This window comes from Puma concolor, chromosome D3 (genome assembly GCF_028749965.1).
Source record: "Puma concolor isolate L17-30 chromosome D3, mPumCon1.1.hap2, whole genome shotgun sequence".
NCBI classification, from domain to species: Eukaryota; Metazoa; Chordata; class Mammalia; order Carnivora; family Felidae; genus Puma; species Puma concolor.
In genome coordinates, this window is record NC_141678.1 from 38,146,130 (window position 1) to 38,163,703 (window position 17,574).

The following is a 17,574-nucleotide window of genomic DNA, read 5'->3' on the forward strand; positions in this document are numbered from 1 at the left end:
TGGAGTACTCCGAAGAGTGGTTACTAATAAACTGAAACTAGTTATATGTTGCTTTCTTTGAGACAAGTGAAGATGCTAAAGGCTATTGTTCCATGGGGTGGTCTCATATATTTCTTGAAACAAGAAGGAATTTCAGCTTCTGAAAAGCTTCTGTCATATTGCCACACAGCTGTGTCAGTGGACCTGGCTCTTGCCCCTTCCTCTGTTGCCCTGATTCTGCCCCCTGTCATACCCCCCAAAGGTAGCAGGACTCAGGGTGGGGCTAGGAGGAAGACAGTGGGAGTATGTGGCTTTTGCAGGCCTCCCTAGGCAATGAGACATTCTTCTTCCTTGGACTCATTGAACAGGGAATATACACACAGTACATACATAGCTCATTTCTGGAGAGTGTCACGGAGGCAGTACTGCTTCAGAAACACTGAAAACAGTCCAGTCTTTTATTCTCACTTATTGATCATGAAAAAAGATGATTTCTTTCATAGCAGCATGCAAGATTTCTTTACGGGACTGGAGCAGCACTAATTGCTTCCTCCCTCAGCCTCTGCACATTCATTCCTCAGCCCACCACACACTGCTTTCTTTAGTCACCATTCCCCAGAATCTGCTGCTTAGGCCCCTGGTGAGGGACCTGGAGCCAGGGAGGAGGGGACCCCGGTGCTGACGTGGCACGATATGAGCATAATCAGAACCCACACGGAAATGTGGAAATTCAAAATACAAGGAATGAGTTTGGACAGTCGTTAAAAATATGAGCTACAGGGGCACCTGGGTGGCTCAGTCGGTTAAGCATCTGACTTCAGCTCAGATCATGATCTCATGGTTCATGGGTTTGAGCCCCGCGTTGGGCTTTGTGCTGACAGCTTGGAGCCTGGAGCCTGCTTCAGATTCTGTGTCTCCCTCTCTCTCTGCCCCTCACCTGCTCGTGCTCTCTCTCTCTCTCTCTCTCTCTCTCAAAAATAAAATAAACATTAAAAAGTATATGAGCTACAAAAGTAGCAGAAATAATTCCTGAAACAGAAGGTATGTAACATAGCTCATATATAGACAGGGACAAAAAGCAAAGGAAACCCTAAGAGAGTGTTTAAAAAAACAACAACTCCAGCCTAAAACATGTGTACGGAAGTTAGATAAAGCAAAGGAGCTATGAAAGTAAATGCAAATGGATTTCAAAATCCATTTAGAAGATGTTTAAAATAGATATACCTGAGACAAAATAATTTAAAAGTAAAAAGGATGGGCAAAATTTTATTAAGAAAACAAACAGAAAATACAAGATGGCATACAATTTAATTTTTAGTGACAAAGAAGAATTTGATGTAAAAGCAATCAAGGTGTCTAAGGGAAATTTTTTTTCAATGTTAAATAAAAAGCACAATCAGTAGCGAAAATTACATGTGCTTTTCTGTGCTAACTAATGTAACATCAAAATATAAAGAAAACTACCCCATGATCCAGCAGTTTTACTCCTGGATGCATTCCAAAAGAAGTGTATATTTGTGATGACCAACAAGAATATACTAGAATGTCTGTAGCAGCACTTTCCATAATAGCCCCCGAAATCGAGACTGTCCAAAGGACCATCATCAGTAAAATGGATAAATAAATTGTGAAATCCTCACCCAATAGACTGCTACAAAGCAGTGATAACAGATTTTCTGCATGCAGCTGTCTACACGAACCTGACAGAGTGCCGAGCAAAAGCTGACCACTGCAAATGAGTACATGCTGTATGATTCCATTTATACAAAGGAAAAAATGGAACAGGCAGAGCTAATCTTAGAGGTTAGAAACTAGGATGAGAGTTTCCCTTTGCGGAGAGGGGGCAGTGACTGGAAGGGTGTAGAATGGGGAGGGGCTGTCCTGGGTCCTGGTGGTGCAGCTATGCTAATTTTGTGAACAGTTTTTCAGGCTGTTTACTTCATTGGCATATTTTTCTTAAAATATTCTTTATTTTAGTAAAAAGTTTAAATATGAAGAAAAAGTTATCACAGATACTAGAAAACTGTATGAAAAAGTATTTTAGAAATTTTAGCTTATTGCTTCAGGTTTTTTGCTTAAATAAAAAATAAAGCAGATTTTTTAATAATAATAGCTACTTACATTCAATTGAGGCATACTAATATGCCTCAAAACATGTGTGTATGTGTATGTATAAACTTAAACAAAAATTTCAACTGTTGATCCTATATTATGCCAAAAAGAAATCCTAGATATCATGTGACATTCTGAAACTACCATGTGGTAAAGTAGATATTATTATGAATATTTTAAATAACTACAAAAATTAATGATTTGAGGTATCTCTTAAATAATTATTTGGCCAGTGACTAAATGAAGGTGACACTTACAGATTGTAATTATAATTGTTTTTGAAAAATAAAAGTGAGATACACAAATATTTCATAAAAGTTTGTCCAGATGTCTAAAGCTGTGATATTCAGGGGGAACAGTGGTAATTTCATGGTTTTAAATGCTTCTGTTATTTAAAAAAATGAAAATAAATCAATTATCCTTATAGTTCAATTTGATGAGTAAAAACAAACCTAAGGGAAATATGAGTAAAGAAGTAATGAGTAAAAGCAGCAAATGAAATAATTAGAAAAGAGAAAAAACAAGAAAGCTGATGAATAAATCTAGGTGCTTATTCCTTTAAAGGAAAAAGAAAATGACACAATAATATAGACCTCAGCAAATGTAATTAGGAATAAAATAACACAAATATAAAGAGAAATGAGAAACCCAGTTAGAAATATATACATCTATGTATATATATATGTGTGTGTGTGTGTATATATATATATGTGTATGTATATATATATATGTATGTATACACACACATACACACACACACACACACACACACACACACATATATATATACACACACACACACACACACACACACACAGAGAGAGAGAGAGAGAGAGAGACGGAGGAAGGAACGTGATAGTGAGCACAAGTAGGGGAGGGGGAGAGGGAGAGGAGGAGAGAATCTCAAGCAATCTCTACACTCAGTGCAGAGCTCCACGTGGGGCTTGATCCCTTGACTCTGGGATCATGACCTGAGCCCAAATCAAGAGTTGGATGCTCAACCGGCTGAGCCACCCAGGTGCCCCCAGTTAGAATTTTTTTAAACATACAGTGCTTTGTACCATGTTATACCAATATATAAGTTGCAATTATAAATGGCAAACCTGGGAAATTGCAATTACAGAGATGTAATTAAGAGAACAAAACCCTAATAGATGCAGAAGTATTGGAGAAATTGGAAAGATTTTCAGTTTATGGTCTGAGGTCAGACAGGGATTGTGAGTGTTTTTTCAAACTTTCTAAAGAGGCCTTTTGGGTGTAACCAGGCTCTGCCAAATACCCACCATTTGACCTTGGCCAACCTGTTTAACCTTGTTCAGTGAATGAATGAACTGGTATATGAGTGCTTGCTTGCCTTAGTGGGGATGAAACAGCCCATTCAGAGGTTAAAATAGACTTAGGTAATGTATGTGAGGTTCTTAGCATAGGGGCTGTTAAATAGTGAGCAGTTCACAGAAGGTCAAATGTCTTATAGTACATGGGAATCAGAATATTAGTGAGTAATTTTTTGATATGTATATGTATTTTTCAGGTTATCCTGATCCAGAAAATTTTTCCTGGACAGAATATCTGGAAGCTACTCAAACTAATGCTGTTCCTGCCAAAGTTTTTAAAATGGTGAGTTGTATACTCTCTAATACACTCTCAACTTGAAACGGTGTACATGTTGACTTAATTTGGCAGCTCAAATTATTCTAGTTTTTTTCTTTTTAAATGCAAGTGTTATTTTCATAACCACTTTGCCTGGTTTTCAGTTAAAACTACAAAGGAGGGGGCGCCTGGGTGGCGCAGTCGGTTAAGCGTCCGACTTCAGCCAGGTCACGATCTCGAGGTCTGGGAGTTCGAGCCCCGAGTCAGGCTCTGGGTTGATGGCTCAGAGCCTGGAGCCTGTTTCCGATTCTGTGTCTCCCTCTCTCTCTGCCCCTCCCCCGTTCATGCTCTGTCTCTCTCTGTCCCAAAAATAAATAAACGTTGAAAAAAAAAAAATTTTAAAACTACAAAGGAGGTGACTCATTTACTATTGTTCCTCTACACAAAAGTAATGATGGTTTCCCTTCTTACAAAGCACAGTAGCCCACCCTAGTGCAATTGAAAGCCCCTCATGAACCCCTAATAATGGCAGAGTCCTTCATTTCTGCTTGTCTTAGTCCACATGGAGGGAACTCTGAACTTTCACAGTCTTGGGAACTGTTTGAATGCCAACGATGCCATAATAAAATAGGTGAACTGTATGTAGTGGGTGTGTGTTACAGTTTTATCCATTTTGAGGGAAACATTGCTTTTAACATTTAGAATACCAGTTTTTAACGTTCAAATTTGTACTTATACCTTTATTCCAGGGTTGAACCAAGCATAAATTATTGGGGAAAAGACAGTGCACTGATAGTACAGTTAGAGATATTTATGTTGTAAAGTGGTTTTCAAATTGTTCCCTTTCAACTTAATTGTGTGCTCCAGGCTTCCTGATTCATCTTTAGTCAGAATTTTATATAGTGAGCTTCTACATACGATTTCATTTATAGAAAGTTTTCTAGGGATCAAAAGGGATTTTAAACAAAATGCTATTTTGTTTTTTTAAATAAATCTATTTTAATAGACTGGATTTGGAAAATGAATTTAATCAAATTAAGAAAGCCAGAAGTCCTGGAGTGCTAGAAAGGACTTCAGGAATTGAAAAAACTCGATAAGCAAAGTACCAGCTGCTGGTAGTTAACCTCTTTCTCTTTTGCTTTCTGTCAAAACTCATTTTATTTTTCCAAGAAGAAAATTACAACAAAATAAAATTATGATTTTGTTAAAAAGGCAGCTTCCAGGATCTGACATGGAGTTATCATGGATTCATCTCAAGCTGTGTATCTTTGGCATCTGCAATATGAAACTATTACCTTTGTTATCAGGACAGTGACCTTGGGGAGAACAGAAAGATTTTCAAGCATCAAAGACCTACTTGTAGTCAGTATATTCTATTTAGTAGACATAATAATGCATTCTAGAAGAAAATATACTTCCACAAAAGCGGGAGAGAAGCAAACCAGATATTGGAGAAAGATTTAACTGTTTATTATGTATTATGAGGGTTTCCTATTGCCATTTCTAGACAAAATTCAGTACAGTTTCATTTTCAATAAAGTCGATTGAATATTTTATGTGTAATAGCTTTCAGAGTGACTTTTTACCAACCTATGAACACTGCTGGAGTTGTCTTTTGACTTTGATTTTTTGTATTTAAATTTCATTGGTGTCAATGATTTGGTAAGTCCCAGTGTGCTTTTTCCCACCCCATTTTCTTTAGGATTTCCTAAGTGCCCTCGCTATAGACTCCTGGTTCCTAGGATTTTTGGAAGAAGCTTAAATTAAAACAGTTTTTAACATGCTTATGTTACAGATAAGTAACAAAGCACAGGTTATAGCTTTAAATTACATTGTGGTTTGATTCTAAAATAGTTTTAACTGTCAAGAGTTATGCAGCTTTTATCTATTTTAAAATTTAGATTTATAAAGGATTATGTTTATGTTTTTCTAATTATTTAGTAAATAATTGTGTCTTCTGAGTCATACTCTACAAAACTGGACAGTGAGAGTGGTCAACAGTTTCTTGATTTATAAAGTTAATTTCAGAAAAAATTAATCAAATAGATAAATTGTTAATAAATTAGGACCTATTTTGAATCTTGTGATTGTTAATGAATATATGATTTAATCTGTCTTTTTAGCTATCTTGAAAATGACCAAAAAATTCTTTCTCCTCTCACAGGTTTTTATGAAACTGGATAAAATAATATGCACGAAGTGTTACGTGCCCTTGAAACTAAATTCCAGTTGTGTTCAAGGTCTAAATGCAAAGTCAGATCAATTGCACTTTAGAAAACATGCGATGTGGCATCTGAGCAGTGGGATTTTGCTGACTTTGGCTCTCTTGATGTTTCAGCGGCCACCCCACGGTTTTCTGCCCAGCATGAGGCTTGAAGCGGTGGACAGACGGAACCCCAGGCTAATTCGCGTGGCTACAGTCATCGATGTGGATGAGCAGCGGTTAAAGGTAGGAACTTGCCAGAAGTGCCCTGCTGTTGTGGCTCCAATTTCTTGGCTCCGTTGGAGGAGAAAACTTCCACTGATTTCGTTCCTAGTCCCAGTTCCTGGATACAGAGATTTCCAGCTGGCTGGTACCTGACACGGAATCTGTAGATTAGACACACAACTGATTTTGAGTGGGATTCTAACATATTCACGTTGGGATTTGCTGTTTAGACTTTCTGTGTTCTTTCTTTCTTTCTTTCTTTCTTTCTTTCTTTCTTTCTTTCTTTCTGTCTTTCTTTCTTTCTGTCTTTCTTTCTTTTGTTCTTTCTTTCTTTTGTTCTTTCTCTCTCTCTCTTTCTTTCTTTCTTTTTTTAGCTGCCTTTTGTCACTATTATCAGCTATTTCTTTGAAATAGTCATTAAACACCTTAACAAGAACAATTAAGTCTTTGTTTTCTACTGTTCTTTGTTAGAGCAAAGAAAAATGAATAAAAGGACTTTAGTCACTGTAGCTAAAACAAAAAGTTAAATTTTGATATAAATATTTGATGAACAGATTTCTCTACTGTTCTTATTGTGAAATCTACTTTTTTAAAAGCACACATCATCAAAACTAAATTTTCTTAGAAGCTTTTCATTTTTTTGTACAGAGCTGAAAGTTGTGGTATTCAATAATTATATAACATATGACAGTTCAAAAGTTATTTTCCACCCAAACACAGTTTATTTCATAATAATAAAAAGATTCAAGTCAACTACTTTGAAAATAGGCACTATCAAGAAAGATGCTTTTATGTGTGATGTACAGTTATAATTTAAAATAAATCTTATGTGCTATATGCTGAATAATTTATCTCATAAAGAATAATCAGTACATATATTTTAGTAAAATTTAGAGATGAGTATTTGGCCATAGATTATCAAGAATTGGCAGTGTTTTATTCTTCTGACAAATGGAAACAACTATGCTGAATGCTGTTCAGAACTCATACATTATAGGTGTTTTCTCTTACATATATTGTTATTAATATTTTATTTTAAATTTAATTTTAAGCATATTGCTGAAATTATTATTTGTGGCTCTTTATTGCTTACTCTTACAGCACTTACTCTGGGAATAAATTTTGGATATCGTAATTACTTTATAAATTCATGAATATTTTGTTATTGAAAATGAACCTCAGGTTTTTTTTCTCTGAATTCTCTTTTAACTTTTATTATACAATTATTGCATTTATAGGAAAAACTCAATAGTACATCAAATCTTATTTAGAATTCTAAGTGACAGATTGCTTTCTTGTGATTCATAAGCTATGTATCGTGGTATCCAGTTGAATGTATTTGCCAGCTTATTTATGTGATCATATTGGGCTAACACATTACCTTGAAATATTTGAAAAACTTTAGTTCCTAAATTGAATTTAGTGTATTCCTTATTTACTATCTCAACATTGATCCTTTTAAATCTCTGACAATTTAGCTGGTCCTTCCAAAAAATATTTCATGTATCTTCCCCTTATTTTTTCTCTTCCATGGTAATTGCTTTGTCTTTTACTATAAGGAAAGAGTTGAAAAATGCCTCGTCTCTCTGACAGGATTAGAACCTTAAGTGTTACCTCTGTGGTTGTGAGTGCAATGGAAATCCCGTTAGGATTTTAGGACTAAATTAAGATGTGTTTATGCTGCTGACATTCTCTACCCTGTGAAATGTTGCTTTATAAAATGTGAAATGAATTGCTTCCACATACCATTCAATCTGTCAGAATGTTATCAGTCCTGGAATGGACATTAATGTCTTAGGACTTATAGAGTACTTTTGACCTCACCAACAGCCTCTGCCCTCTTATAGCCCATTCCTGTGATGGAACCTCCATTTTGCCGTGGACTCTCCATGCTGCATCCACCCCCAGTCCTGCAGTTGGGTATATCCTTGTCCTGTCCCATGAGGTACAGGGAGAAAGATTGTGGGCTGGCAGTTTTCTGAATAGACACAAATTATAGAAAACATTCAGAAGTGTGGCTTAAAATTCCATTTATCAGTGTTCCCAGGGAGAAAAAGGCATTGAAAATGAGTCTCAAGTGTTTTCCTCTGAATTGTTGTTTAAGGAAATTGAAGGCAGTGGATGGGACTCTCTCTGCAGTAGAGAGCACAGTTGACACTTCCCTGATCTCCTGTTTGTCCAGCACCATTTGTTTATTAATATGCTGACCATATTCTTCTGTAATTTTCTCTTTTATTTATGAAAACAAAATTTTTTGTAATTTTCTCTTTTAACATCTATCTTTCCAAGACTGTTTTTATCACTGATACTAGCACATAATAGGTGCTTAATAAACATGTGAATGAATGAGTGAAAGAACAGATGGCACTGCATATATTCTGGCATCCTGTTATTTGAGTAATTGTGTGAAACAAAAAATACTCTTCTCTGATTCCTAACTCCTGTCCTGATTACTCACTCTTCCATTGGAAATCCAGTTCAACATAATGTACGAAAGTGACATAGGATAAACGGATCTGGGTTTGAATGTCAGCTCTGACTTATTTAACTGTGTTATTAGCTTGGTTACTCAGTATATTTGAACTTCTTCTTATCTGTAAAGTGATGTGGTTAATAATGCCTACCTTGCAGGCTTGTTGTGATAATTCAGTGAAGTAACAAATGTAAAATACCCAAAAATGTGCCTGACTCTCTCTAGCACCGTTATTAGCCAGTAGTAACTGCTGTTATTAGCCAGTGCAAATGCCCTGTGCTGCTCTCCCTGGGTGCCTTTATTTTCTGTGCTAACAAAGAGGCCTCATGAAAGGAATTGTCATCGGTAGGTAGAGGAGGAACAAGCCCACAGTCCCTGGTGAGTTCAAGGGGTACTCCCCTGGGAGTGCTCGTGCTCATATGGTATTGTGCTGCATGATTGTGTCTGACTGCTGAGAGTAGAGTCAGCAGGTCAACCAAAAAAACTATACTAATGATGATGATAATGACGACGATGGCACTTAATTTTATCAGACGACACTCTTGTAAGGGCTTATATGCATTAGTGCATCCTCATAGCAACCGTGGGAACAAAGGTGCTATTATTATACTCATTTTATGGATGAGGAAACTGAAGGCCAGGGAGGTTAAGTAATTGGTCCAAGGTCACAAGAGGGAGAGAGAGAGAAAGCACAAGCAGAGGAGGGGCAGAGAATGAGGGAGAGAATCCCAATCTGCCCTGTGGCACTCCCTCTCACGAACTGTGAGATCGTGACTTTAGCCAAAGTTGAGAGTCAGAAGCTTAACCAACTGAGCCACCGGGTGCCCGAGGGGAACTGGGTTTAAACCCCAGCTTTCAAACAGAGTTTTCAACTCTAGAGCTTATAGTCTTCCTACTCCTTCTATTCTTATGTTTTAATCGTTATCATAAATATCCCACTTCATAATGGGAGAGCAGATGTCTAGGGTGGGGACCGAGTTCCCTCTTAACCCACCCTACTTTGTCCTTTTGCTGAGCCCACACTGCCTGTCCTCCCTGGAGGTTTGGGCGGTGGTACTGGCACTCCCTGGCAAAGCGCAGTAGATCCAGAAGACTAACTTTTTTCCTTTCTGCCACTCCTCAAATATGTAGTTGACCTTATGTGCTTGATTAATTCTATTTTTAAAGCAGCTTTTTTGAGATATAACTCACACACCATAAACTTCACTGGTTTTGACTATATTCCCAGAGCTGTGCACCCATCACTACTATCTAAGTTTAGAACCTTGTCATTCCTCCCAAAAGAAAGCTCATACGCCCTAGCAATGACTCCTTGGTCTACATCTCCTCGCAGCCCCTGGCAATCACTAATTCCATTTTCTGTCTCTGTGGATTGGCCTATTCTGAACATGCCATATAAATGGAATCGTGTAATAAATATGTCATCTTTTGTACCTGGCTTCTTTCACATAGCATAATGTTTTGAAGGTTCATCCATCTTGTAGCTTGTATCAGTAGTTCATTACTTTTTATTTCTAAATAGTATTCCATTGTACAGATGGATCTACCACATTTTGTGTATCCATTCATCATTGTAGATGTTTGGGTCGTTTCCGTTTTTTGGTTGTTTTGAGTAATGCTGCTATGAACATTTGTGTATGTTTTTTAGTGGATTTAAGTTTTTGTTTCTCTTGGGTATATCTCTAGGAGTAGAACTGCTGGATCATATGGTAACTTTTTTTTTAACATAAAATGTTTTCCATAGTGGTTGCACCATTTTACATTCCCACCAATGGAATATGAAGGTTTTAGTTTCTCTACATCTTCACCAACACTTGTTATGGTGTTTTTATTTTATATTTTAAATACTACCTAGCCTAGTGGGCCTTATGTGTGCAGATACAAAGAATGTGAATTATTACAGTTGACATGTTACCGCCAATAGTACATTGGCCAAAAGGAGTAGGATGCAGTGACTTCTTAGCGGTTGCAGGAGTAGAAGTGATAACAGCAGTAGATATGGTGTCAGGCTCAGAAGTCACAGAAGTGTTATCAGTAGAGTAAGAAGACCCAGTTATTGAATATGGACCTTGTTTCAGACATTTAGCTAAGTATCTTATGTATTGTACCTTTATCTTCACAACAACTTTTTAAAAAACTTTTATTGAGGACTAACTGACATGTGACACTGAATTGGGTTCAGGTGTGCAACATAGTGATTCCATATTTGATCACCACAGTAAGACTGGTTACACAAAGCTCTTACAGGTATGGGTTATTTCTGCCTCACAGTTGGCATGGAGACTTTAAGTATTGACCCAGAGTTCACAATCAGTAGTGGAAGAACTGGCTGTAAACTCAGATGTTTCTAATTCCAAAGCTAGTGCTCTCTCATTTCAGATATTACCCTCTAGCTGTGATAAGCCATAGGAACTAGAGACTATAAATTGTCAGTGTTGGCAGGACAGGGCTGTGGCAGCCTGACTCAAGATATTCTTCACTCTTGCTCTTTTAAGTCCACTGGCACTAGACAAGTCAGATATTCTGATTTTCATACTGAAAATATTAATTTGCTCATGTGTGGTTCATGGCTTATGAAGTTTTTCTTGCCATGGCAGGTTTTTAAGATGCTATTTCCCTTGTGTTGATTACTGTGTTTATTAATTACCATAGTTACTTTCTAATAAATATTTATGATATACTCAGTGTGTATCGTGTTCAGTTTATAGCCATCTATTATGTTTAATAATTATTCTTTTGTTTGGTTGCACAGTATACTCTGTTATATTTGAAGGCCCATTACTGTCACCTTATCAGGAAATGCATGTTAAACACAATAGACGGATGGATGCTTTTAGGAAGGTTAGCCTTTATTTAGGAAAAAAAAGTGTATTCTTCTACAAATAAATGTAAAAGGAGGACTTAAAACAGAAATATTTGATAAATATTTGCCCTGTGGGAACCACAGCTAAGCTGTGAAATGAATTATAAATGAATTCCAAATAGATGCTTTAGGAAATTCTCTTGAATCATTAATAAATTGAGTGTCTTCAGCAAGTCTTTTCATATTTAATGCATTAACTGGATGTATTTGTGGCATTTCTAAATGAAATAAAAGCATCACGACAAAAATTGTCCAATTGTCATGGTAAGTTGTCTACTTGTGTGACCAGACTGTTTTGAATTTTTGGGCAGACCAATAAGTTCAAAGCTTTTGTTTGAAAAACCTGCAGGTGGATTAGTGCAAAGCAAAAGTCCAAATACAAGTCAGTGAATGTTCATTTTAATTAAGGGTTTCCTGTGCTTGGAGAAAGTTGCTTGACCCCTATGAGTCCTTGTTTAATTATCTGTCAAAAAGGGAGCAGAATTGGAATATATCACCTCTCTTGCCACTGTCTCTAGCTGGGATGCATTTTTGAAAATGGTTTTGAAATATGAGGACAGAACAAGATACTAACATTAAAAATGACTGTCCTTTGAGCTAAACTTCTAATTAACGCCCATTACAGTGCCACAATGATTGATGACTGTCTTCATTTGGGAAGGAGACTGGGACAAATTTCAAAAATATTATGACCAATTAATGAAAAGATATTTTTTAAGAGTAGGTGAAACTATAAATTAGTGTCAGCCATGATTTCCAGATAGGTTTACGGCAGGTAGAATGCCCTCCCCGGTAAAGGTGCATTAGTGTAATTATAGTAACAGCAAACAGCAGCAACAATAATATCGGTGATGGCTGACTCAGTTGTGGTGCCTACATGTTGCTGTTTATGTGCTTTTACATTTTCATATTCTCTTAAACCAGACAGCAAGCCTATAACGTAGATGCAGGTGAAGAAACAGTCACGCGTAACTTAAGCCACTTGTCCAAGGCCACCCAACTACAGCCGGAGCTTGTAACCCATAGGGCAGCATCTCTTCCTGTAAAGGGACAGCAAGGAACTATTTCAGCCTTTATGGGCCTTGAGGTCTCTGCCACAACTCGTTGGTTCTGTGGTTTAGCACAAAAACAGTCATTAACAGCGTGCAAGCAGATGAGGGTGGCTATGTTCCTGTAAAACTGAGGACACTAAAATTTGAATTCTCTATAATTTTCACATGTCATGAAATACTCTTCTTTTTTTAAAATTTTTTTTCAACGTTTATTTATTTTTGGGACAGAGAGAGACAGAGCATGAACGGGGGAGGGGCAGAGAGAGAGGGAGACACAGAATCGGAAACAGGCTCCAGGCTCTGAGCCGTCAGCCCAGAGCCTGACACAGGGCTCGAACTCACGGACCGAGAGATCGTGACCTGGCTGAAGTCGGACGCTTAACCGACTGTGCCACCCAGGTGCCCCATGAAATACTCTTCTTTTGATTTTTGCAGCCATTAAAAAAATATAAAAACCAATCAATTTTTAGCTCACAGGATGCACAAAAACAGATGATGGACCCTGTTTGGCCTGTGGACTATAATTTGCCAACTCCTGTCTTAATAGATATACCAGACTGATTTGGCTATGAGAGATGAACTTATAAAGTTGTTACTTTTAGTGTAAACAGTTGTGTATTCTTGCCTTATTTTTTAAAATATTTTTGAACGAAACCACATCTATGTTTATTTTCCAATCTAGTTTTAGATATTCAGTGGAAAGAGGTAGAAGAGATGAGCTATACCATATAATTAATAGCTTCTAGACTTAAATATATTTCTCCTCATATCAATTGATAACCATCCATTCATTTGATTTTCAGTGTGAATGTAGTCAAGCTCCCCAAACGATGTATAATCTTTCATAGGGCAAGCTTCCTTGCCACTAGAATTATACTCTCAAAGAAATGTAAATAGATACTTACCTTGAACGTTTTTATTAAAGTCTCTATATCCAGAACAGAATCATATGCCCAACAGCATGGCCAGGAAGAACTGCCCTGGCGATGACTCGGATGTCCCACTCTGGAGCCATTGCTGGCACTCCTTAAGTAATCCTCACCAAGCCCCCATCTCACCAGCCTGACCTGTGAGATCTAATGAGATCCTGACATGTGATTATTTGGCTGGAGGCATCAGCTTAGTCATGAGCGGAATAGAATAGAAATAGAACATTTCACAGTTTTCTGTGCAGAACACTGTCTGTGTAGAAACTTCTTAAATAAAGATGATGATGTTGTAGCACTAGTTGTTCTTAACCCTTATTTTAGGATTATACATTTCTTTGAGCGTCTGAGGGATGCTACAGATTGTTCGGCTGCAAAATGCACATACCTGTGGGTACAGATGCTGGATTATATTTGTGTTTCAAGAGTTACTGGACTTTTTAGTAAGGATCTCATTTTAGGCTAACAATTCTCAACTTAAAAAAAAGGTCCTCCATTATCTGTAGTCTGTTGCTTTATTCAGTGCTTTATATTTACTCAGGAAGTATGAGACCCCTTGCCTGCTGTGATAACGAAACCTCTGGTTTCTCAGATGTTCAGTCAGAACGTGCAGTGTGGACCTGCTCTCTTCCTTCAGGGAAAACAAGAGAGTCTGTTGGATTTGTCTTGGCTTTGGAGGAGATGTGCACGTTTTCCATGGTTTTCTTGAACAGAAGCGTACTATTTCTGACCAGCTGCAGTTTTGACATTCCACATGCCCTTACTAATACTGATACTTAGCTAATTAGGCTGGATATCATCTCTTTTTCTCACATCTTGCTTTATAGGCACTCTATTTTTACCAGTGGAAGAATATCTATCAAAAATAAATAAGAGCAAAAAACTCCCCAGAATAAAGTGACTAGGCAAGAGGGTGAATACATCTCCCATCTTGTTCTGAAATCTGTGTCATTTCTTGTGAAATAAGAAAAGATGATGGATAGACTCAGGAAAAGCAGCTTCTTCTGTGAGAAGAGAACGAGTGAATTCTTACATTAGATTAATTTATTTCCAAAATGGAGTTGTATTATTTTCCCACTGCTGCTGTAACAAATTACCACAAACTCAGTGGCACAATGCATATTTCTTTAGGTTGGCAGTGTCACTAGGCTCCAACCAAGATTTCAGCAGGGATTCCTTTTGGATGCTCTGGGGGAGAACCCTTTCCTTTGCCTTTTCCAGTTCCTAGGGCCTGCATCTGCTCCTTGGCTCATGTTCCCTTTCTCCATATTCGAAGCCAGCAGCATAGCATCTTCAAACCTCTCTCTGATATTTCTGCCTCCCACTAATCAGGGCAGTTGTGATTACCTTGGGCCCACCGGAAACCCAGGATAATCTCCCCCATCTCAAGATGACACCTGCAAATTCCCTCTTGCCATCTCAGGTAACCCTTTCACAGGTTTCTGGGCTTAGGATGTGGACAACTTTGGGAACCATTATTCTGGTTCTGCAGACTGCAGTAGTACTGGACAAAATTAAGATGCTCATTAAAAAGAGGGAGAGGGGGCTTTTACTTACTAAAATCAAGAGATTTTACTTACTAAAGAGACCATTCCAGGAGCAGTGGGCCCTGGGGTGATGTTGAGATTTGGAACCTGCCCTCACAAGCGAGTTGGGGAGGTAGGTTAAATCACAGTTCAATATGGGGGGCATGGCACAAACTATTGAATGTTGTAAAAGCCCATTTGCAAATGCAGCAAGCCTTGTGAGCAAAGATGCCGAGGGGCAGATGGCTTCTCCAGGAGAACAGTTTTTCCTCTCTTAGAAAAAGTATAGAACATGCCTTGTTTTATTTGCATTTCCAAACACCAAATGCCTTTATTTACTATCATGTAGAGACAAAGGAGATTTCAAATTTAATCTGTCTTAATGTGTATGTGTGTGTATGCATGCATGTTTGTATCTATATACACATTTCTTCTTCTTTTTTTTTTTTTTTTTAATTGAAAGCCCCTTGAGCCAGTGGTCTGTACACGATCTGTGTTTGGACCAGTTGCATAGCTGTGGGAGCCACTGGGGCTCAGCTGTGGGAAATGGGCCACAGGGGTCTGCAGCACAAATGGTTGCTATGGGTCTTCTTTTTCTACTACTGCTTCTTAGGGGCTTGTTCCCAGCACTTTCTACTCCAGGACTCTGCCCAGGTGTGTGTGTGTCCTTGCTTCCTTGGCAGAAACAGGGCCGAGTCATGGAAACAACGGGACAGGGCCATATTCACTGGGACCCAAGGGGTTCTGGTGATAGAAAAAGAAGGGATGTGTAGATCCTGTAAACTCAGAGGATGTATTTGTGTTCCAGGGCCATTGAACCAGTAGGGAATGAATCAAAGTTGAACCAAAGATGGGGTTCAGAGATACAGGCTGGGCAGGATGATGGCCCCAGTGAACAGGTTGATGATCTGGTAGGCAGGCAGGGCAAAAACTGGAAACAGGCACAGTTGAAAATGTTTAGGCAATATTCCACATCCTGGCAGAACTGGGTGTGTCAGGAACTGGGTGTTGCATTTCAAGGGTGTAGTACAGGGGAGGGTTTTCCACAGCAGCAGGATCCAGATCCAGCATTGCCCGGAAGAGTGCAGAAATGGAGAATCAGGGCCTCCCCCAGACCTGCTGGAGTCGGAATGTGCTCTCTTCTCAAACATGAACAAGGAGTACTTATTCACATTCAGAGAAAGGCAGTCTGTGTGTCTTCTGCCCTCGTTTTTAATTCTCTTCTCCACATGGGTTGAGGAGGGTGGTGCGTGTCCACTGCCCTCCACGGTAAGCCAGGCATGAGTGGCTGCTTTTGGATTCTAAATTCAGCAGACATTAAGATCTGGGTGGTTCTCTGGGGAGCCCTCTGACCTGTGATACTGTTGTAGGAAAATTAAGTCATCTAATTAACTCCTTCAAATATATGCTCCCTAATTTGGTGTCCACAGTGAGCCTTTATGTCAGAGAGCTGAGAGGCTGGCACTCAGTCCTTGGACTCCTAATGTAATGATCAGTATTTCCCTGTCCTTTTCCTTTGGGTAGCAGTAATCATTCTTGTAGGGTCTATGTGGTTACATTTACCTTGTTCTCCTCTACCTCTTTGCTCCTTTTGAGTCTTCTCATTGGCTTCTGTCCTTAACCTCTTGCCCAAGGCCTTGGTCCCTTTGTCTTTACTTCTCTGTTCTGGTAGCTCTGAAGCCTGAGTCCATATTTAAAATGCCCAGCAGTTTGGGAGCTCCTCAGGTTATTCTAATGCACTGCCTGGGCTGAGCACCTCTGCTGGGTTCTATCTCCCTGAGAGAACTCATCCACTCCGCTGGTTGTCAGGACCTCTTATTGACTGATAACTTCCAAGTTTGTATCTGTCTGTTTCCATGACCTCTTCTCCAGAGCCCCAGGGTCATATATTTAACTGTTACTTGACATCTTTTATATGTTTCATGAACTCTTCACTATATAGGCCCCAACCCGTTTCTCCCTTAGGCATCCTCAACTTAATAATGGCAACTTACCCATCAAATTGCTCAAACCAGACACTTGGGAGTCATTCCTAAAATTTACCCATCTTGAAACAACCATATGCAGTCAACCACCATATTCGATTGATTCTGACTCCAAATACTATATCCCTAGTCCCATTGCTGCTCTCCATCTCATGACAGTCATCCTACTGACAGCTGACATCATCTGTCAGTTGGACCACTACAGTTACCTCCCAGCTGCTCTCTGGATCCACTCGAGATCCTGTCTGTCCATACTATATAAAGATGCCAGCGTGAACTTAAAAACATGGGTTGGATCACATGACTCTCCTGCACACACTCTTTGGTGTCTTCCTATTATTATATTTATTTATTTATTTATTTTCATTTTTTTTATGTTTATTTATTATTAAGAGACAGACACAGAGCGTGAGCAGGGGAGGGTTAGAGAGAGGGGGGAGACACAGAATCTGAAGCAGGCTCCAGGCTCTGAGCTGTCAGCACAGAGCCCCACGCGGGGCTTGAACTCACAAACTGTGAGATCATGACCTGAGCCAAAGTCGGTCGCCCAGCCGACTGAGCCACCCAGGCACCCCGAGCCACCCAGGCGCCCCATTCCTATTATTATATTTAGTTGAAAAAGAATCAACTCTTCTAATGT

At 38.7% G+C, this 17,574-nt stretch overlaps 1 protein-coding gene across 3 annotated transcripts in view; it reads left to right on the plus strand.

The window, feature by feature from the left end:
* The window catches only part of L3MBTL4 (L3MBTL histone methyl-lysine binding protein 4), a 449,596-nt gene that overhangs the window by 203,269 nt on the left and 228,753 nt on the right, over nt 1-17,574 (plus strand). For all 3 annotated transcript variants that reach the window (XM_086682502.1, XM_086682503.1, XM_086682504.1), the window contains exons 11-12: nt 3,623-3,708; nt 6,020-6,130. In XM_086682502.1, coding sequence (XP_086538628.1) covers nt 3,623-3,708; nt 6,020-6,130 — 197 coding nt within the window. The remainder of the gene's footprint in view (nt 1-3,622; nt 3,709-6,019; nt 6,131-17,574) is intronic.